At 43.2% G+C, this 23,146-nt stretch overlaps 2 protein-coding genes across 28 annotated transcripts in view; both read right to left on the bottom strand.

The window, feature by feature from the left end:
* The window catches only part of LOC140915802 (protocadherin gamma-C5-like), a 384,766-nt gene that overhangs the window by 86,517 nt on the left and 275,103 nt on the right, over positions 1-23,146 (bottom strand). Inside the window, exon 1 of one of the 27 annotated variants that reach the window (XM_073356137.1) lies at positions 14,950-17,538. The exons of 24 other annotated variants lie outside the window; for them this stretch is intronic. In XM_073356137.1, coding sequence (XP_073212238.1) covers positions 14,950-17,355 — 2,406 coding nt within the window. In that variant the 5' untranslated portion in view covers positions 17,356-17,538. Of the gene's footprint in view, positions 1-74; positions 2,679-4,472; positions 7,067-14,949; positions 17,539-23,146 lie in introns of those variants that run through there. 2 more of the 27 variants (XM_073356123.1, XM_073356120.1) reach the window with 2 other exon arrangements.
* On the bottom strand, positions 19,723-22,078 carry LOC140916527 (protocadherin gamma-A12-like). Its single transcript, XM_073358183.1, has one exon. The coding sequence runs from the start codon at positions 22,065-22,067 to the stop codon at positions 19,956-19,958; it is 2,112 nt and encodes a 703-aa protein (XP_073214284.1). The 5' UTR covers positions 22,068-22,078; the 3' UTR covers positions 19,723-19,955.

Here is a 23,146-nt window from a genome sequence, read left to right as displayed (position 1 = left end):
ATTAAGGCAGTATTTCACAATGACTGCGTATTCTCTATAAAGATAGTATATGAGGCATTAAAACAGAAACTCACCTCCCCAGCAGTCTCTGTCCCACCATGTAAACTGCTTGTTCCATTGCCAATAAACACCGTCCCTGAGCTGTCACTGCACAGAATATTCCTGTCCATCTGCACATTAGATTTCAGGAAAGTGAATTCATTCTTCCTGGCGTCTGAGGACAAACACAACTGGTAGGAATAAGGCAAAGTCCCATCTTCATAGTTGGGTGGAAACCTAGAGCCGGTCTTGGAATAAGGCTCCGGACCAAAACACTGAAGTAATTTACGTTTCCTTGACGTTCTCAGTTTCATCACAGTGGCCAGTGTCACTGTCAGGAGGAACAAAAATGAGATCAGGGCTAAAGCCAGCACCAAGTAGAACTGTATATCAGACTGAGATGCCGAGTCACTCGATTGGTCGCTCATTTCCGGAAGAGCCTCTTGGAAGTTCTCGGCAAACACCAGGTTGAGGGTCACTGTGGCGGACAGAGGCGGCTGCCCGTTGTCCTTCACCAGGGTGACCAGCCTGTGCTTCACAGCATCTCTGTCCGCAAAGGCGCGGGCTGTCCGGATCTCCCCGCTCTGCAGCCCCATGCTGAACAGCGACGGGTCCGTGGCCTGGAGCACGTGGTAGGAGAGCCAGGCATTGTATCCCGAGTCAGCATCCACCGCCACCACCTTAGTCACCAGATAACCTGCCTCGGACGAGCGAGGCACCATCTCGAACAAGGCGGAGCCATCGGCTCCGAGCGAGGGGTACAGGATGCGAGGGGCGTTATCATTCTGATCCACAATAAACACCCTGACGGTGACATTGCTGCTGAGAGGCGGGGACCCGCCGTCTTGGGCCTTCACTTGCAGCTCAAACTCTCGGAATTGCTCGTAGTCGAAGGAGCGCTGCGCATAGATCGCTCCGGTCTGGGAGTTAATGGAGATGTAGGAGGAGAGAGGCACCTCTTCGAGGTTGCTGCTCAGGTTGCTGCTCAGGATGGAGTAAGTGACTCGGGCGTTCCGGTCCAGATCCCGGTCTGAGGCTTTTACACTGAAAATAGATGCTCCAGAGGGATTGTTCTCTGGCACATAGGCGGTGTAGGAAGGTTTCTCAAAGACAGGGGCGTTGTCATTGATATCTGAGATCTGCAACAGGATGGTTTTCTGGGTGGAGAGTGGGGGAGAGCCTTTGTCTGTGGCTGTGATTGTGATATTGTACTCCGGGGTCCTTTCTCTGTCCAGAGAAGATTCCGTGACGATTTTATAATAATTGCGAGAGGAGGACACTATTGTAAATGGCAGACTCTTTAGAATGTAACAGGTGACCTGTCCGTTCTCTCCGGTATCTCGGTCATGGGCTTTGATCAGAGCTATCGCGGTCCCGCGCGCTGAGTCTTCCGGTATTTGGCTGGACACTGATGTAAATGTCACTTCCGGGGCGTTGTCATTCTCGTCAAAAATTTCTATTTGTATTTTGCAGTGAGCAGTTTGTCCACCCCCATCCCTAGCTTCTACTTCCAGCATGTATGTGTTTGTTTCTTCAAAATCTAAATACTCTGTATTTGTAATTCTTCCGTTCGCAGGATCTAAATGAAACACTGTACGAGCATTTTCCTTCGCGTTGCTGAATGAGTATGTGATTTGCGCATTTAATCCTTCATCCTTATCCGTGGCTTTCACTTGAAGCACTAAGGAGCTTCGTGGTAGGTTTTCCCTAAGGCTGACTTTGTAGATCTCCTCAGTAAACACAGGGGGATTGTCATTGGCATCAGTGACATTAACCCTAATCTGAGCCGTCCCAGATTTGACTGGATCTCCCCCATCCACAGCCGTCAGGATCAAGTGATGGGAACTTTGTTTTTCCCGATCCAAAGATGTTTCCAGTACTAATTCTGGGTATTTATTTCCATCCGGGCTCTCTTTCACAGCCAGGGTAAAATGCGGACTCTTGCTGATTTGGTAACTCTGCACTGAGTTGATCCCGGTATCTGGATCTTGCGCTCGTCGTAGGGGAAATCGTGTACCCGGCAGTGCTAACTCATTGATTTCTAAACCAATGTTACTCTTGATAAACTGCGGGGCGTTATCATTAATGTCCTGGATCGCTACATTCACATGGAAAACATTTAAAGGACTTTCCACAACCATTTCGAGTGTCAGGACACAAACGGGTGTCTCCCGACATATCTCCTCCCGGTCTATCCTGCCATTCACATACAGGTTGCCATTTTCCCCATTCACACTGAAGTATTGCTTTTCCGAATTGACACGGAGCTTTCGCTGCTGCAATTCTCTGATATTTAATCTCAAATCCTTGGCGAGATTCCCCACAAGGGAACCTTTCGCCATTTCCTCAGGTATGGAATAACGAATGTGCTCCGAGACCGCCCGGCAGAACAAAGACAATAAGAAAGGAAACAACAGTACTTGCCGTGTGACTGCCCGGCTCGGCTTTCGGCGCCTGATTTCCATTCCTGCCTCTGCCTGATTTGCTCTCTCCTTTCCCTGTTTTGGTTACATCTGGTGTTTACAAATCCCATCCCAGCAGAGGGATAAACATTCCGGTATTGTGTGTTCTAACGGCAGTTCCCTTTTCTCAGCCGGGCTGGGAAGGTCTCTCTGCTGTTTCCTCTGCGATCTGCGCTGTGTGACGGAGCAAGCGCACTGCAGGAGGCTCCGGTGGATCTCCAGCTCCAGCCCTGACTCCGCATTGGCCAACAGCGGCACTCTGAGTCTCAACGGGAAAACTGCAACAGCAGCGATCTTATCAAGGCGCCGGTACAGTACTACTCACAAACATGTAGATTTGCTTGTTTTGTTTTGTGCTTTTTTCTCCTAATTTGCATGGAAATGCAAAACATGTAGTATAATAAAAGCATTGCCTTGAAGTATAAATAACTGTTTTCTAATGTAAGTATAAATGTAAAGTCTAAATGCTTTTTCAATATAGATAAAAATAAAGATAGATATAGATATAGATGTGTGGGTATCTATTTATTGATAGTGTAAAACTTACAATTCTTGAGATTTCTTTGCCTTTGTTTGCATATATATGCGTATATGTGTGGGTGTACGTCTTGGTGTGTGTCTGTGTAATGAATATGTACAAGAACAACAATTTCCATGTATTAACCACATTCTCCACAAACACTCCTATGGGTGAGATTCAGCTAAGCGCAGTTCTAAAGCGTTTGACAGAAAGCAATAGTTTTTAAACCCAATAGCACAAGTGATTGCGCGTTCAAAATATACATCTAAACTCCTGAGCAAAACTATTTTCGTGGTTAGCCCTTATTGTCCCTTTTAGGTGATCTTTCCTTCGAAAGTAATCTGCCCACTCAGAATACACAGGTTGTTTCTAAAAAGTACTAAAAAAATTTCTCTTGAGTTGAACTATAATGAGAAACCAGGTCCTATTCTCTCATAGAACTGCGCTAAAGAAGACTTGGATAGTTTTCCACACATTCCAAAAACTAAACAGGAATGGAAAAGTGAAATGAGTCCTCGTGAGCAAATGTATTCAAAGTCTTCCCAGAGATACAAAGACAAAGGAGACCGTCAAATCATGTAAGTATAATCACATGCCCACTATACAAAAATATTTCCTAGCCTTTCTTTGATTGCTTTAAACAATGTACTTTGGGAACATATATTACTGTTTTAATTTAAAAAATACAATAAATATTAGAATCTTTTCTTTTATTGCACCAACTTCTGTTGGAGAATGCGACACGGTTTCGAGTTTACCGAGAAGAGCTCGGTGTAATCTCGAAAGCTTGTCTTTTTCACCAACAGAAGTTGGTCCAATAAAAGACAATATACTGGAACCAACTCGGCTACAACACCGCGCACAGAATCTTTTCTGTAATGCTAACTACATGCTATAAAAACTCATGACTGTAATGTGTCATGAATTTCTCTCAAATTCTCAAGGCTCATTTACAAGACAAAAGAACATTATTATTGCAGGAAATTTAAAAGAATGTCTAAATAGTCTCTTCTTCTTAATCAAATACTTACATAATTTTAGTTTCATGATTATGCATTTCCTTTACAATACGGAAAGTCAGATGAAATCATATTTGGAGTTAAATACACTGGTTTATAAAAATAAGTTAATATTGAGAACTGTGCTGTCACTGAAACATTTTGCCCTTCAGTAACATTCTTATTCTCTCTGAAAATCTATGTTTCTAAAAATATAGGAAAATGTCCTTACTTTGTAATATCTCAAGTAAGGTAACTTATATAGTATCATGCTGGTTCGGATGATCAAAGCTTTAAAAGGAAAACATCTAGTATCACCGATAATCTCCCCCCCCCCAGCATTCTCTCTAATACAGGCCCCCAAATACTTGATGCACTCAGTAATTCTGTAGTGATTAACAGCTAGCTACATTTACAAATATAAATCACAAGGTTAACCAGATATTAACTGACCTGAATGGACGTCTGATCCCTGTTATTGGCTAACTCTTCAGTAATTAGAATAGGATCTTTTATCTCATAAGCGTACTGACTAGTCAGATTATTTTCATAGTTTGATTTGGGAAAGTTGAATTGGCTCTTTCTGGAGCCCGTGGTTAGAGAACCCTCATGTGAGTAGGAGTGAAGAAAAGCTCTGACTCCATCGATCCCCACAAACTGCGAGACGGGAACTCCACTGAAAGTCACACTCGAGGAGTCAAACAGTTGCGAGCTTCTCCACCTGCGGAGCCTCAGGGCCAGTAATACTATGATAAAGGTAAAGAACAAGCAAGAAACGGAAGCCACAGCTATCACCAAATACAAGGTGAGGCTGGACTGGGGGTCTGCAGGAGCTGAGAGGCTGCTTAAATCGGAGAGGATTTCGGAGATGCTGTCAGCCACCACCACCGTGACAGTGGCCGTGGCAGAGAGAGGGGGCTGCCCCTTGTCCTTCACTAAAACCACCAGGCTTTGCTTGAGCGCATCTTTGTCTGCAAAGGAGCGCGCTGTCCTGATCTCACCGCTGTGGAGTCCCACAGAGAAGAGCCCCGGCTCTGTAGCCTTCAGCAGCTGGTAGGAGAGCCAGGCGTTCTGCCCGGAGTCTGCATCCACCGCCACCACCTTAGTGACCAGGTAACCCGGCTCGGAGGAGCGAGGGGCCAACTCCACTCCCGTGGAGCCATCGGTGGGAAAGGAGGGGTGTAAGATGTGCGGGCTGTTGTCATTCTGATCCAGTATAAAGAGAGTGACGGAGACATTACTGCTGAGAGGTGGGGAACCCCCATCCTGAGCCTGCACTTGGAACCGAATCTCCCGGAACTGTTCATAATCGAAGGAGCGCAGAGCGTAGAGAGCACCAGTCTCGGAGTTAATGGAGATGGAGGAGGAGAGCGGAGCTTCCTGGATCTGAGTTCCAGTAATGGAGTAAGTGATTCGGGAGTTGTCCTCCGAGTCGTAGTCATGCGCCGTCAGGCAGAAAAGGGAGGCTCCTATCGGGTTATTCTCCATGACGTAGCCGGTGTAGGATGTTTTATCGAAGAGGGGATAGTTGTCGTTCGTGTCTAAAATCCGGAGTGGGATCGTGATGGCTGTAGAAAGAGGAGGAGTCCCATTGTCTGTGGCGGTCACTGTGACGTTGTATGCTGCCACCTGCTCCCTGTCCAGGGCTCGGTCTGTCACCAGACTGTAGTAATTCTCGAAGGGTTTCTTCAGCTGGAAGGGGAGGTTGCTAGGTGTGGAGCACGTGACCTCCCCGTTCTCTCCTGAGTCTGGATCTTGCACATTTAAAAGGGCGATTACAGTCCCCGGGGGAGAGTCCTCGGGGATCGAGCTGACGAGAGATGTGATTGTTAATTCTGGAGCGTTGTCATTCACATCGCTAACAACTATCACAATTTTGGATCTGTCAAAAAGGCCTCCCCCGTCATGAGCTTGAACTTCAATTTCATACAACGCAGCTTCTTCAAAGTCCAAGTTCCCCACGACTGTTAATTCTCCCGTCCATGAATCCAAGTGGAATATCTGTGAAGGTTTATTAGTTATCTTTCTGATTGAGTATTTTACCTCTTGGTGTATCCCTTCATCCGGATCAGTCGCTTTCACTGTCACCATCGTGGACCCCGCAGGCATATTTTCTAAAACATTAACCTTATAGACAGACTGACTGAAAACTGGTGCATTGTCATTAACATCGTGAACAATGACGCGGATTTGCGCAGTGCCGGACGTGACTGGATCTCCCCCGTCAGTGGCTGTGAGGATTAGATCATGAACAGCTTGTTCTTCGCGGTCCAGAGACTTTTCCAACACCAGTTCTGCATATTTAACTCCATCTGATCCAGTTTGCACATCCAGAGAGAAATGCCTATTACTGCTGAGGTGGTAGCTCTGCAGAGAATTTATCCCTAAATCTGGGTCTTGCGCCTCCTGCAGGGGAAACCGAGATCCCGGTGCTGTTGTCTCGCTGATTTTTACTTCCGATTCTTCCGCCTGGAAGTTGGGAGCATTGTCATTAATATCTGTGATTTCAACTTCAACTCTATAAAGCTTCATTTTTTCTTCAACAATAATCTCAAAAGTTAACAGACACTTCTCCATCCGGCCACAGATCTGTTCTCTGTCTATTCTTTCCGTTGTGATTAAATGGCCGCTGTTAACATTCAAAGCAAAATATTGCGTCCTACCTTTTGATACAACGCGGACTCCGAGGTCTGAGAGCTCCTTTATATCCAGCCCCAGATCCTTTGCGATATTCCCCACAGTGGAGCCTTTCTGCATTTCCTCGGGAATCGAGTAGCGAGTCTGCCCAGAAACCGCTTCCCAAACGGTAACCAGCATAAAGCAGAACAGGGCTCGCCCTTTGCAGTGCCGGAGTTTTTGAGTTTCTGCTAATCCCATGCTGATGTGGACACGCCTCTATGTCAAGAAACGTGTCTTGATTCTGTATTTGGACCCCCTGGTTCCGGCAACGTTGATTGTTAAACCAGAATCAGTTTTAGCGAATATCTGCCTTTGCAATGTTCAATCCAGACCCGTTGAATGTGCTTCTGCTCTGTCAGTGTTCAGTGCTGTGTAACAACAGTGCTGGGCTGGCTGGATCTCTCGTCGCGTTCCTCTCCCTTACTGGTCAACAGCGGCGCTCAGAGTCTCAACCAATAACTGCAGAATCTCCTTGGTGGAATTTTTGACCGCTTTTTCACTGGATGGTTAACACTGTAAATATTCTGTTTTCTCATTAATATGTATGTGTTCGCCTGAGGTACACACAAGGAATAAGCATTTTTGTTGTACTGAATCTGACTTTATTAGTTATAAGGATTTAGTGATTAAAATTTTGTTTAAATTTACCATGATTGATTATGAACTACACATACATAGCGTTGTCCAGAGTTATGCATATTGTAAGTGTATATGGATATGTTTCTCCAATCTGATTCGCCTTTCTGCATTCGACCTTGGTGGTGCGTTGTGCAATTGCTGAATGCTAACATCCTTGTAGTAATCTTATTTCTGATTTTTACATCACTAGATGTATTTCAATTTTTTTCTATATTTGACTTGTTCATTTTTGTCGTTCAAGCCAATATATTCAGTTACTGCACTATGGATCAAATATTAATAAACGAATCAGGAGCGCTGTGTATGAGTTGGCTATATCTATTCTGTGATATACAATAATTTTTTCCAATCTGGCAATTTTCATATTGAGTTTTATAATATTTAAGACAATGGGAGGTTATTGGAAATGGTGCTAAAAGAATGCTATTTTAAGAAGTATATATATATTCCTATAATGCACACATTTCAAATATCAAATCATATAAACACAACACACAGGTAGTAGTCATACAATGTGATCAATTGCAGACACAGATGGTGAGGAAAATCACCTAATTTTATCGTTGGTTATACACCTTTGAACGCTCTGACCACTAATACACCTCTTCCAGGGTAGTGTTTAATATTATAAACCTAGGAGAAGCTTAAAAACAGTATTTTAAACTATCAAACAGGCAAATAAATATTTCCTTTCCCCCTCTACAGTGGTATATGCCTTTATCGTCCACAAAAATAAAATTAAAACAGGGAGCCTAGACCCATGGTAGTCAATAGTCAGTCATACACCAGTGCTACTTTGAAAAGCCCATATCTTGAATTGCAAGAAATAGGAGCACTGTCTGTGCTGCAGAAAAGGAGTCATAACATTCCAGTGGTACTCAGTACTTGCTTCTCGTTTTGGAAAGAGTAGGGAAACTAGCCCTTAAAATATTACATATTCACATTTATATACAAAGACTTTTTAAAAGATATTATCTAAATGTTTAAGGCATCACATGACCACTGAACATTTGGACTCATGGTAACTAAGGGAGTCTGGCTTGACAGAGGCAGGTAAAGAGAGAGAGAGAGAGAAAAGGCCAAGCAAACTGTTTTAAACTCTCTAAAATATTTGTACTACAGATTTTCCCCTTATAAGACATGTGGCATGGACAGTTACAGGAAGAGGTGTTTTAATGGTTTTGTCATCACTTCTTTGGAATGACACACTTAACTCTCTAATGGCCTTGGTGCAGTTGAGTAAAGTGGCCATCACAAATTTATGCAGATAAAACCTTCATATCAGAACATAACTTCATGTTATATAGGTGATATGTAAGAGGTGAGAAACTGGTGGAATAATAATAATCTCTTTATATATTTGTATTTATAATGACTAACTGGGTTCCTTTTGAACTTTAAAAAAATTGATTAAAACTATAGTAAAGAACAGAATTATCAGGCACATAGATGAACATGATAGATTTGGGAAGAGTCAAAAGGGCTTTTGTAAGGGGAAATTATGCCTCACCTATCTATTCTAATTATTTAAAGGTGTCAACAAACATGTGGACAAGCACCATACAGCTGATATAGCCTACTTGGACTTTTAAAAAGCCTTTGACAGAGTCCCACACCAAAGACTCTTAAGCAAAATAAGCAGTCTTGGATAAGAGGAAAGGCCCTCTCTTGGCTCAGCAACTGGTTAAAAGATAGGAAATAAAGGGTAGAAATAAAGGTCAGTTTTCAGAATGCAGAGAAGTAAATAGTGGGGTCTTCCAAGAATCTGTACTGGGACCAGTGCTGTTCAACATATTCATAAATTATTTGGAAAAGGGGGTAAACCATTTGCAGAGGCTACAAAATTCCTAAAGACAGTTAAATCCAAAGCTGACTATGAAGAGCTACAAATGGATCTCATAAAACTGAGTGATGGGGCAACAAAATGGCAGATTAAAATCAATGTTGATAAATGCAAAGTAATGCACATTGGAAAAAATAATCCCTACTATACATACAAAATGATGGGGCCTAAATTAGTTTTTACCATTCAAGAAAGAGATCTTGGCATCATCATGGACAGTTCTCTTAAAACTGCAGCCAATTAGTTCATTTTATCACCCATTTATCATTGTGCTATTTCTCATTTCATATATAATCAATGTAAGCTAAATAGACTTAAATTGTAGGATTACAGAAGTATAAGACTATGAGTATTTAGGAATGATGACTGTGTATTAGGTAAAAACAATGAGGAGTCCTTGTAGCACCTTAGAGACTAGCACATTTATTTGGGCATAAGCTTTTGTGGGCTATAACCCACTTCATCAGATGCATGGAGTGAAAAAAAGTAGTCAGCTATAAATATACACCACATGAAAAGATGGGAGTTGCCTTACCAAGTGGTCAGTGGCACTGTCAGGGAAAACAGACTCAGAGGTAGTCTCACAGTGATCAGATAATTAATACAATGAATATTAACAAGAAAGAAAGTGTGATGCTGAAAGAGCAAGTGCCTGCTCATGCTAAGGTCCCCAGGTCTCAATTAAATACTGAAAAATACATACCTAAAATCAATCTGGATCACCTATGTGTTAGTATTGTTAAAACAGATGTTAGAATTACAAGAACATGTTTAGGCTTTATTGAATGCTTGTGAGTTACTGCATGTATTAATCTCATTTATAACATCTGTAACCCATATTGTAAGGTAATCTTTGAGTGGCTGTAGTGTGAGCCTCTGTGACTGTGTAAATCACCACACAGGAGAGAGACATCATCTAGTCTGAAGGGCTGATATTCAACTGAAGGTGTTATGCCCTTCCCAGAAGGAAAGGTCCATCGATACCAGATGGAATATTGTGGATCCTTGCACCTGGAATTTCCCTATATTTCATCAACAAGAGGACAAAAGACTGTTGTTGTTCTGTCCTTCTTCCTATGAAAATGAATCATGCAAGCAGACCCCTCTGTGTCATATTGGGGCACAATCCAGACTGGTGGGGGGCTGTGTCACCCCTTCCCTGCAATTGTGGGTGCCTTACAGTGCCTTGCTGTAGTAGCTCCCACCTGGGCCACTCACAAACAGCCTTCCAGGATGTAAGCCACACCCTGAAGGTCTGTGTGTAATTGCAGCCTGCCAGGTACACCCTGGCTCTCGCCAGCCTTGGCTATACTGTAGGATGACCATAACACACCCCCAGTCCCAGATCTTCCCCCAGTAATGTATGTCCTATACTGCCTAGCCCTTTTCTGGACAGTACAAATATATTAAATTCATACTTCCTTTAAGGAAATAGTACGCAATCTTATTATCTTAAAGGGAGTTACCCAGACACTTCTATTTCAACACATTGGATTAGATAAAACAGTAAAACAAATTTATTAACTATAAAAAGATGGATTTTAAGTGAGAACAAGTATTGCAGCATCAAAGTCAGAAATGGTTACAAGAAAAACAAAGATAAAAAGCTTACTAGTATCTACTTAAGAAACTATCTTAGTAGCAAAGCACACTTTCTCACCACATGCTCCAGCAGATTACTGACCAAGGTCAGGACCCCTCCCCCAGAGTCCAATGGCTGTTTCCTTTTGTCTTCTCAAGTGCTGAGAATGATGTGGGCAGGGAGAGAAAGAGGGATCCCTTGGGCAGTTTGTCCCTTCTTTTTATAATTTCAGTCCCCCCACCCCTTGAAAAATATTTCCAGCTGAGACCCAGGAGACAAAGAGTACATGTGGAAGAATATTCCATGCTGGTTTTTTCCACCTGTTTGAACTTCCTTTGTTTTCCCTCCCTGCTTGATGACTCTGTTTGCTGCTTAAATGCAAATAAGGCAAGCACACATTCCTTCCTTTCTTTAGGACAGACCTGATTTCTGCTTGGGCAGGGCTGTAGAACACGTGTTCATAACATCATACTGGGGAATTTTATACTTTCACATGCAATGTTGCCATACATATTTTACCAGTACATTACTGACCAGCAAATTATGAGTTTTCATATGAAACCTTTCAAGGCATATGTTGTACAAAGATTATTACAATAATGTGTAGGGTGTGAATACAGGGGTGTATTCCATAGCACCCTCCCACCAGCTGAGCTTGCAGCTGAGAGTACATGCCAGTAGGGGAATAAAAAGAACTTTATCTCTATGCTGCTTGAACTCTGGGTGCAAAGTGTTTCTAGGCATAAGCAAGAGATCCCCAGCTGCTTTGCTTGGGTTACCCTAAAGGACATATACTGCTTACTTATTATGGAAGCTTCAATTAGCTTTTGAAAATGAAGACTGCATCTCATTTGTGTTTCTATGATTACCTGCTTTAACCTTTTAAATAAATCTTGGATTTTCTTTTCCTATTTAATAAATCTTTATAAAGTTTATTATAGAATTGGACAGAAGCATTGTCTTTAGTGTGATATCTAAAGTGCAACTGACCTGGGGTAAATGACTGGTCCTTTGGGACAGGGAGTAACCTGAATATTGCTGTGATTCTTGATGTCAGGTACTATCTATTAAAAAGGTAAGCTCATGGTGGTGGTGAGACAGACTAGTAATAAGGGGACTATCTGTGACTCCATGTTAAGGCTGTCATAGTGCCTAAGGCGTTTACACTTGATATTTGTTTAGCAAAATCTAAGTATAGAACTCACAACCAATTTGGGGTTTGTTCCATGGTTCCTAACAGTCTGGCCTGACTTTGGTACTTACTCTCTTGAGTCACTGCAGGCAGCGATACAGAAGGAACACAAGCCACAATAGGGAAAGAGCAGGTTAAATAATGTTTAAATAAGTTGGTAGGGCCTGACAAAATTCATCTTACAGTACTTAAGAAACTAGGCGAAGCAATCTCAGAACTGTTAGCCATTTTCTTTGCGAACTCCTAGGGGACAGATGAGGTCCCAGAGGACTGGAAAAGGGCAAACATAGTATCTGTCTTTTAAAAGAGGAAAAAGATGAACCTGAGGAATTATAGACCTGTCAGCCTAATTTCAATACTAAGATAGATACTAAAACTAATTACTAAACAATACTGAAACTAATTAGTGATACTGAATTATAAGATACTGAAACTAATTATTAAACAATCATTTTCTAAGGTTCTAGAGGACAACAGAATTATAAAGAATAGCCAGCATGGATTTGTCAAGAACAAAACATGCTAACCAAACTATTTGCCTTCTTTGACAGGGTTACTGGCGTTGGGGATTGGACGGAAGCAGTAGATATAATATATATTGATTTTAGTAAGGTTTCTGACACAGTCCCACATGACATTCTCATAAGCATACTGGGGAAATGCAGTCTAGATGAAATTTGTATAAGATGAGTTCACAACTGGTTGAAAGACCTTATTCAAAGAGTAGTTATCAATGGTTAATTCACAAACTGGGAGGATGTATTTAATGAGGTTCTGCAGTGGTCAGTCCTGGGTCCAATATTATTCAATATTTTCATTTATGACTTTCATAATGGAGTGGAGAGTATGCTTATAAAATTTGTTGATGACACCAAGATGGGAGGGCTTGCAAGCACTTTGGAATACCGGATTATAATTCAAAATGACCTCTACAAACTGGAGAATTGGTCTGAATTCAACAAAATGAAATTCAATAAAGACAAGTGCAAAGTACTTAGGAGGGAAAAAATCAAATGCACAGCTACAAAATGGGGAATAACTGGCTAGATAGTAGTACTGCTGAAAAGGATCATGGGATTATAGCAGATTGCAAATTGAATATGAATTAACAGTGTGATGCAGTTGTGAAAAAGGCTAATAACATTCTGGGGTGTATTAAGAGGAGTGTGATATGTAAGACATAGGAGATAATTGTCCCCCTGTATTCAGCACTGTTGAGGTTTCAGCTGCGGTGCTGTGTCCAATTCTGGACACCACACTTTGGGAAAGATGTGGACAAACTGCAGAGAGTCCAGAGGAGAGCAACAAAAATGATCAAATGTTTAGAAAACCTGACCTATGCAGAAAGGTTAAACAAACTGGGCATATTTAGTCTTGTGAAAAGAAGACTGAAAGGGGACCTGATAACAGTTTTCAGATATGTTAAGGGTGTTGTAAAGAGGATGGTGATCAGTAGTTCTCTATGTCCACTGAAGGACAAGAAGTAATTGGCTTAATCTGCAGTAAGGGAGATTTAGGTTAGACTAGGAAAACCTTTCTAACTATAAGGGCAGCAAAACACTTGACTAGGCTTCCAAGGGAGGTTGTGGAATCCCCATCATTGGAGGTTTTAAAGAAAGGGGTTGGACAAACACCTGTTGTGATGCTGGCAAACTAGGTGCCAACTTCTGCCAAGGTCCCCATGCCTCATTTGAATATTGACAAACAGGTAGCTGGAATCAGTATAGTTCACCTGAGTGTTAGTATTATTAAAACAGGTATCAGAATTATAAAAATGTGCTTAGTGTTTAGAATTTATTGAATGCTTGTAAGTTTCTGCGTGCATTAATCTCACTTATAAAATCTGTATCCAACATTGTAAGGTAATATTTAAGCATTTGTATTATAAGCCTCTGTAAATCACCAGACAGGACAGAAACATTAACTCGTGTTAAATACTAGCCTCCAACAAAAGATGTTATGTCCTGCCTGGCAAAGAAGGCCCATCAACACCAGAACAACTATTGTGGAACATCAGAAGACAAAAGACTCTGTTTATTACTCTTCCCCCGTACCCCATGAGTAGGAAACCTGCACATGAATTCCTCCCAACAGTTAAGTTTGCAAGCTGAAGCAGAAGAGAGGAAGGAATCAGAAGCCCTAGCAAGGAGGAACTGTGTATTTATGCTAATTAAACTCTAAGGGGCCAGGATTAAGAAACATAAGCAAAAGATCCCAAGTGCTTAGCCAGTGTTAGACCCAAGGAACACATAGAACTTGCTTATTAGAGAAGCTTCTAATCTACTACCTTTTGAAATTTAAGACTATAACTCATTTAAGTGTGTATGTTTAGCTGTTTTAATCATTTCCTAGTTAATAAATGCTTAGATACTTTATTATAGATTTGGCTACTAGCCTTGTCTTTGATGTGAGACCTCTAGTGCAATGGACCTGGGGTAAGTGACTAATCCTTTGGGACTGGGAGTAACCTGACTATTGCTCTGATCTTTGGTGGAAGGGACCATTTATCACAAGGGCAAGCTTACCTTGGTGGTGAGACCGACTGGAGTATCCAAGGGGACTATCTGTGACTACATGTTAATGCTGTTAAAGTACTTAAGGAGTTTACACTTGGTTAATTGGATAATTGGTTGGTGAAAACTATATATAGAATTCACAGCCAATGGGTAGGAGCGGGGAGTTGTGCCCTGTTTCCTAACAGTCTGTCCAGGCTCTTGATTCATTGCAGGACAGCTTGACACCTGTTATGGATGGTATAGGTTTTCTTGGTCCTGACTCGGTAGAGAGGGCTGGGAGGTCCCTGCCAGTCTTACATTTTTATATTTTTATTGTTCTATGATTAATTCCTGTTTCAGAGACTCCAGTGATGTGTACAACATAATAGCCGAAAAATTACTCACGTTCAATTTCACAATGACCTCCTACACTCCTTAAAGAGGTAAACATATACTTTAAAAATCTGCAAACAAAGATGAGTATGAAATTGGAAACTTACCTCCCCAGCAGTCTCCTTCTGAGTATGTAAGATGCTACTTCCATTGCCCAGAAATAGCATCCCTGAGCTGTCACTACACAGAATATTCTCTGCTATCTGGACATTAGGATTCTTCTTGCAATCCGAGGATAAACACAGCTGATATGAATAAGGCAAAGTTCCATCATCATAGTTCAGTGGGAACCTATGGCTAGCCGCTGAATAAGAGTCAGGACCAAAACATTGAAGTAATTTAGGTTTCCTTGAACTTCGCAATTTCATCACAATAACGAGTGTAACGGTCAGGAGGAAGAAAAATGAGATCAGGGCTAAAGCCAGCACCAAGTAGAACTGTAAATCAGACTGAGAGGCCGAGTCACTCGATTGGTCGCTCATTTCCGGAAGAGCCTCTTGGAAGTTCTCGGCAAACACCAGGCTGAGAGTCACTGTGGCGGACAGAGGCGGCTGCCCGTTGTCCTTCACCAGGGTGACCAGCCTGTGCTTCACAGCATCTCTGTCCGCAAAGGCGCGGGCTGTCCGGATTTCCCCGCTCTGCAGCCCCATGCTGAAGAGCGACTGGTCCGTGGCCTGGAGCAGATGGTAGGAGAGCCAGGCATTGTGTCCTGAGTCAGCATCCACCGCCACCACCTTAGTCACCAGATAACCTGCCTCGGCCGAGCGAGGCACCATCTCGAACAAGGCGGAGCCATCGGCTCCGAGCGAAGGGTACAGGATGCGAGGGGCATTATCATTCTGATCCACAATAAACACCCTGACGGTGACATTGCTGCTGAGAGGCGGGGACCCGCCGTCTTGGGCCTTCACTTGCAGCTCAAACTCCCGGAATTGCTCGTAGTCGAAGGAGCGCTGCGCATAGATCGCTCCGGTCTGGGAGTTAATGGAGATGTAGGAGGAGAGAGGCACCTCTTCGAGGTTGCTGCTCAGGATGGAGTAAGTGACTCCGGCGTTCCGGTCCAGATCCCGGTCTGAGGCTTTTACACTGAAAATAGAGGCCCCTGAGGGACTGTTCTCTGGCACATAGGCGGTGTAAGAAGCTTTCTCAAAGACAGGGGCGTTGTCATTGATATCCGAGATCTGCAACAGGATGCTTTTCTGGGTGGAGAGTGGGGGAGAGCCTTTGTCTACAGCTGTGATTGTGATATTGTACTCGGGGGTCCTTTCCCTGTCCAGGGTGCTGTCTGTGACAATTTTGTAATAATTATTGGCAGACGATATTATCTTAAAAGGCGAATCATCCTGCAAATGGCAGGAGGCCTTTCCATTATCTTCAGAATCTTCATCCTTAACATTGATCAGAGCTATCACCGTCCCAGCAAGTGAGTCTTCTGGGATTGGATTGGACATGGATGTGAGTGTCATTTCGGGGGCATTGTCGTTCTCATCAAGAACCTCGATCTTCACTTCGCAGTGTGTCACTAGTCCGCCTCCATCCTTTGCTTCTACCACCAGGGTGTAGTCACGTGTCTCCTCAAAGTCCAAGGGCTCCTTTACGGTGATTCTCCCGGTTTCTGGGTCCAGACTGAATTTCGGACGGGCCTTTTCTGGAATGTGGCTGAAGACGTAGCTGATCTGAGCATAGGAACCTTCATCATTGTCGGTGGCTTTAACCTGAAGCACTAAGGAGCCCGTCGGTGCATTTTCCCTCAGGCTGACTTTGTAGAGCTCCTGAGTGAAGATGGGGGGGTTGTCATTAGCGTCGGCGACATTAATCCATATCTGGGCGGTCCCAGTTCTCCGCGGCTCTCCCCCATCCACAGCCGTGAGGATCAAGTGAAGGCTGCGCTGGCTTTCCCGGTCCAGGGGTTTCTGCAGCACTAAATCTGCATATTTATTGCCATCCCGGCTCTCTTTGACTTCCAGGATGAAATCCTGATTGGGGCTCAGCTGATAACTCTGCAGAGAATTCACCCCAACGTCAGGGTCTTCAGCATTTCCCAGGAGGAAGCGGGCACCTGGTAAAGTAGATTCACTCATCTCTAGTTTGATATTATCTTTTAAGAAACGCGGGGCGTTATCGTTAATGTCCTGGATCGCGACATTTATGTGGAAAATGTTCAAGGGATTTTCCAGCACAGTTTCGAAATTTATGATGCAGAGTTGAGATGTCCCGCAAATCTCCTCCCGGTCTATCCTGTCATTCACATAGACTTTGCCACTTTCCTCATTCACGCTGAAGTGTTGCTTTTTATCTACAGAGACAACACGGAGCTTCCGGTTGGGCAGTTCTCTCACACTCAGCCCCAAATCCTTGGCGAGATTACCCACAAGGGAACCTTTCGCCATTTCCTCGGGAATCAAATAACGGATCTGCTCCGAGACCGACCGGCAGAACAAAGACAGTAAGAAAGGAAACAACAGTACTTGCCGTGTGACTGCCCGGATCGGCTCTCGGCGCCTGATTTCCATCCCGGTCCCTGTCAGATTTGCTCTATTCTTGCTGTCTTCTTTGTTTTCATTAATCACTTCAGGTTGAAGACATGTGCGATCACGTAGTGCAAATAGAGTCCGGATTGTCTTCTTCGCTGTACAGAGCGCCCTGTGACGGTTCCCTTTCACCTGCCGGACTGGGAAGGTCTCTCTGCCGTTTCCTCTCCCATCTGCGCTGTGTGACGGAGCAAGCGCACTGCAGGAGGCTCGGATGGATCTCCAGCTCCAGCCCTGGCTCCGTATTGGCCAACAGCGGCACTCTGAGTCTCCACGGGAGAACTGCAAGAGCAACGATTTTATTATGGGCGACGACGCAGCTCTAGGACTCTCGTGGGAGATATTTTTTTCTATTCAAAATGTATTGTAAGTGTACAGTGTTGTAAAATGATTTCTCTTAATGGTAAACAAGTGAATCACAGATGAGATGTAAAAATCTCGACTGTAAATAGTGTGTACGTATGTTTGTGTGTAGCCATCCATGAATCGTGCAAACCTCAGACATTCCTGAGTTTTCTGTATCGTTTGTGTGTATGTGGTGACAATGATTCTTTCAGTGTATTTATATCTGTATATATGAATATGAATAGGCAGGAAAACTTTCCAATATTCACAAGTTCTATTCAAAGAATCACATCTACCACAGTCACTAATACCCCCGAGACACAGCCACTAGTGTTTGACAGAGTGTAGCATTTTTAACACGTGAGTGACATGAGCGCATTTGAGTAGCCGCGGGCTCTAACCCTCAAAGTAAACTTCTGAACTGAGCCATTTTTTGAGTTAGCTTTAGAGTCTTATTGTCCGTTTTAGCTTCTCTTTTTCCTTCAAACTATTCGGTCCACTCACAATACACAGAGTGTTTCTAAAGCAACAAAGGAAAGTTTCCATTCTCAAATTGTACTATAAGTACATACTAGGCAGAGTTCTCCGACAGAACTGCCCTAAAAAGCACAGTAAAAGGTTCCCAAACATACCCTGAAATGTTCCAAAATGGAAGCATCTCTGGAAAGGTAAAATCAGTCCTAGTAAATCCGTATATTAAAAATTGCCCTACGATGCAAAGATAAAATAATACTGTCAAATATCCCTACACCACTGACAGATAAGTTATCTATAATTATAGGTCCACTCACCAAGGAAATTCCAGTTAGCCATTTTTAAATTATTTTTAATCCATGTGCTGTTGAAAAACATCTCGCTTCCTCGATAAACATGACTAAGAAATGTTAGAATATTTCTTCTAATACTAGCTGTGTTTAAAAGCATTAGTATAATCTGCCACACATATATGGCAACTTCTCAGGGCGCCAAACTAGGACACAAGACTACTATTTTTACAATAAATGAAAAAAATGTTCAAATAGTATCTTCATCCTAAATAAATACTATATAACGGTTGCCCGCTTTTCACTCAAACTGCTGGTCAAATTTCTGGGCCCTGGGGAGATTCCAGCTGGAAGCAGAAGTTGATGGAGTCTGGTATTTTCTTTGATGCAGTCTTGTTTATGTACAGTGAATGTACAAAGACCTTCTTCCCCAAAGACAGGAGAACCCCCCCCCAAAAAAGGAGTAGTTTCTCAGCGTACAGACCCAAGACTCATAGCCAACACCAGATCCAACACTCTCTCAGTTTTGTGCCTATGCGTTATGCCTCTCCTGCACCCCCCACACAAACATTACTCAGCAACAGCCCTCCGCCCGCTCACTCCAAATTCCCGGGTGGGTTCACAACCCCCTTTTGTCTTAGGGGAGGGGCTTCCCATTAACTCATCCTGACAGCTACGTTACTTGAAAGGTGTATTCACACCCAGTCTCAAAGAGGATTATGATTGATGCAGTCACCAATACCTCTCAGAATAACATAAAGTTAATTTCCTCTTTATGGATTTTGAATGCATATAGTTTGCAATTACATCAAGTTGGAATTCAAGCAAGCTGGTTTGCAAATTAAAATAATATTGACAGCCAAGTCGATACCTATTCACCCTGCTTTACAACACCGTTCATATTCTCTGCCAATCTTTTTTTTTTTAAATTATGCCCGAACACTTTTATATTATTTCAGGCAATGAAAAGCATCCGTTATCACAGAATCCGTTATCCGTTATTCATCAGAACTCGTAAAGTGACACAAAACAAAACTTATAAGTTCTGACCAAATGCTCCAAAGACTACAATGGCTTCCAAAACACTTCCAAATTAATTCCAAGAGCATTATGCTGAATATAACATTCACTCGCCTATAAATTTAGAATACTGCTATATATTCAAAAGTCCTTATATCTAAACACAAATAAGAAAGCGCCAAAATATCAGCTCACCTGAACGCAGGTCCGATCCCCTTTATTAATGTATAACTCTTCAGTCATTAGAATAGGATTCTTTATCTCGTAAGTCTGCTGACTGGTCAGAGTATTTGAATAGTTTGATTTGGGAAAGTTGAATTGGCTCTTTCCGCAGTCCGTGGTTAGAGAACCCTCATGTGAGTAGGAGTGAAGAAAAGCTCTGACTCCATCGATCCCCACAAACTGCGAGACGGGAACTCCACTGAAAGTCACACTCGAGGAGTCAAACAGCTGCTAGTTTCGCCACCTGCGGAGCCTCAGGGCCAGGAACACTAGGATAAAGGTAAAGAACAAGCAAGAAACGGAAGCCACAGCGATCACCAAATACAAGGTGAGGCTGGACTGGGGGTCTGCAGGAGCTGAGAGGCTGCTTAAATCGGAGAGGATTTCGGGGATGCTGTCAGCCACCACCACCGTGACAGTGGCCGTGGCAGAGAGAGGGGGCTGCCCGTTGTCCTTCACCAAAACCACCAGACTTTGCTTGAGCGCATCTTTGTCTACAAAGGAGCGCGCTGTCCTGATCTCGCCGCTGTGGAGTCCCACAGAGAAGAGCCCCGGCTCTGTCGCCTTCAGCAGCTGGTAGGAGAGCCAGGCGTTCTGCCCGGAGTCTGCATCCACCGCCACCACCTTAGTGACCAGGTAACCCGGCTCGGAGGAGCGAGGGGCCAACTCCACTCCCGTGGAGCCATCGGTGGGAAAGGAAGGGTGTAAGATGTGCGGGCTGTTGTCATTCTGATCCAGTATAAAGAGAGTGACGGAGACATTACTGCTGAGAGGTGGGGAACCCCCATCCTGAGCCTGCACTTGGAACCGAATCTCCCGGAACTGTTCGTAATCGAAGGAGCGCAGAGCGTAGAGAGCCCCAGTCTCGGAGTTAATGGAGATGGAAGAGGACAAAGGCACTTCGCTTCTGTCTCCTTCAATAATGGAGTAAGTGACTCTGGCGTTCTCCCCCCAGTCGGGGTCACTTGCCCTCAGGGAGAAAACGGAGACTCCTATCGGGTTATTCTCCGTGACGTAGCCGGTGTAGGACGTTTTATCGAAAACAGGACAGTTGTCGTTCCTGTCTAAAATCCGGAGTTGGATCATGGTGGCTGTAGAAAGAGGAGGAGTCCCATTGTCCGTGGCGGTCACCGTGATGTTGTATGCTGCCTCCTGCTCCCTGTCCAGGGCTCGGTCTGTCACCAGACTGTAGTAATTCTCGAAGGGTTTCTTCAGCTGGAAGGGGAGGTTGCCGAGTGTGGAGCACGTGACCACCCCGTTCTCTCCTGAGTCTGGATCTTGCACATTTAAAAGGGCGATGACAGTCCCGGTGGGAGAGTCCTCGGGAATCGAGCTGATGAGAGACCTGAGAGCGATTTTCGGAGCGTTATCATTCACATCGATAACAACGATTATAATTTTCGATTTGTCGAAAAGACCTCCCACGTCATGCGCTTGCACCTCAATTTCATATAATGCAGCTTCCTCAAAGTCCAGTTTGCCCACGACTGTTATTTCACCAGTTTTAGGGTCCAAGTGGAACATTTGGGAAGCTTTGTCTGTGATTTTTTGGAAAGAGTATTTCACCTCTTTGTTGACTCCTTCATCCGGATCAGTGGCTTTTACTGTGACAACCGGGGAACCTTCAGGCACGTTTTCCCAAATGCTCACTCTGTAGACAGGCTGGCTAAAAACTGGGGCATTGTCATTAGAATCGAGAACAATTACGCGGATTTGCGCAGTGCCGGATCTGACTGGATCTCCCCCGTCAGTGGCTGTGAGGATTAGCTTGTGAACTGCTTGTTCTTCCCGGTCTAGAGACTTTTCCAGCACCAGTTCAGCGTATTTTATTCCATCAGATCGCGTTTCTACATCCAGTAAGAAATGCCTGTTACTGCTGAGTTGGTAGCTCTGGATGGAATTTAGTCCCATATCTGGGTCCTCTGCCTGACGCACAGAAAACCGTGATCCTGGGGCTGCTGTTTCACTGATTTTTAAATCGAATTCTTCTGACAGGAAGCTGGGAGGATTATCATTAATATCTGTGATTTCTACTTCGACCGGAAAAAGTTTCATTTTATCCTCCACTATAACCTCACAGTTTAACACACACTTCTCCACCCGGCCACAGATCTGCTCTCTGTCTATTCTCTCCGTGATGTATAAATGGCCGCTCTTGAAATCTAAAGCAAAGTACTGAGTCTTACCTCCGGAAACAATATGGACTCCGCTGTCTGAGAGCTGCTCTACATCCAGCTCCAGATCCTTTGCGATGTTCGCAACAAAAGACCCTTTCTTCATTTCCTCCGGAATAAAATAGCGAATCTGCCCAGAAACTGCCTCCCAAACGGTAACCAGTATCATGCAGAACAGGGCTCGCCCTTTGCAATCCCGGAGCCTTTGTGCATCTGCAGTTCCCATGGTAATGTGGAAACGCCGCAGATTCTCCGCCAGGGAATGTCTGCCAAATGTTTCAGAAAATATCGGGTGTTAAATCATAAGCCTATTTCAGCCAGTATCGTCCATTAATGCTTGGTCCGGAGAGACCCGCTGAGTGAGAGTCTGATCTCTGTGTTCTGTGCTATCTCACAGCGGTGCTGGGCTGGCTGGATCTCTCATCGCATTTCTTCTCCCTGATTGGTGAACAGCGGCGCTCAGAGTCTCAACCAATTACTGCAGAAGCTCTGTGCTGGAGTTTGTAGATTTGTATTTATATTTGACACTTAAATTTTTAAAATAATCGGCGTTCTTTTTATTAGGTAAATATGAGTGTGATATATGCACAGGAAATCCACAAAATTGTTGTCAGTGACTAAACTTTTTTTCCTTATAAAGACTTACTGATAATATTTTTGTAATTTTAATCTTGCTGCATATGAATTAAACATAACTCCCATTTCCCCTGGAGTTATAATGTATATATGTAGCTTTTAAATATAAGTGACTTTTTTAGAATTTCACTCACTTACTATGTTATATATCAATATCCTCGTTTAGTAACCTTATATTTGATATATACATCTGCAGCATTAAGTAATCTTTTGTTCACATTTCAGATATTTTGACTTGGCCAGATTCGTCATTTAATTCATAACATTCATTACCAAATCAGTAGATGAAATGAAATTTGCAAGTGTTATCTATGGGTGGGCTTTGTCAAATGGGTACTATAAAACAATTTGTAGTCTGTGTATTTCCCAGTCTGATAGCTTTCAAGTTCAGTTTTGTAATATCTAGTCTAATTTTCCTTGCTAATGCTACCACAAGAGGAATATATATGCCGATAATGCATGAAGTCAAAATATGAAAGGAACACGTGTGTGTATATATATACACACAACATACACATATACATAGGTAGATACCACATATGTAGTAGTAATATCCATTTGATAAATTACAGAGCCATGAGATGAATAAGATCACATGTTTCTTCAATTTGG

Source organism: Lepidochelys kempii, chromosome 8 (genome assembly GCF_965140265.1).
Source record: "Lepidochelys kempii isolate rLepKem1 chromosome 8, rLepKem1.hap2, whole genome shotgun sequence".
In the NCBI taxonomy this organism is placed as follows: domain Eukaryota; kingdom Metazoa; phylum Chordata; order Testudines; family Cheloniidae; genus Lepidochelys; species Lepidochelys kempii.
The sequence above is the reverse complement of the archived record's forward strand: the minus strand, read 5'-3'. Positions and strand labels throughout refer to the sequence as shown.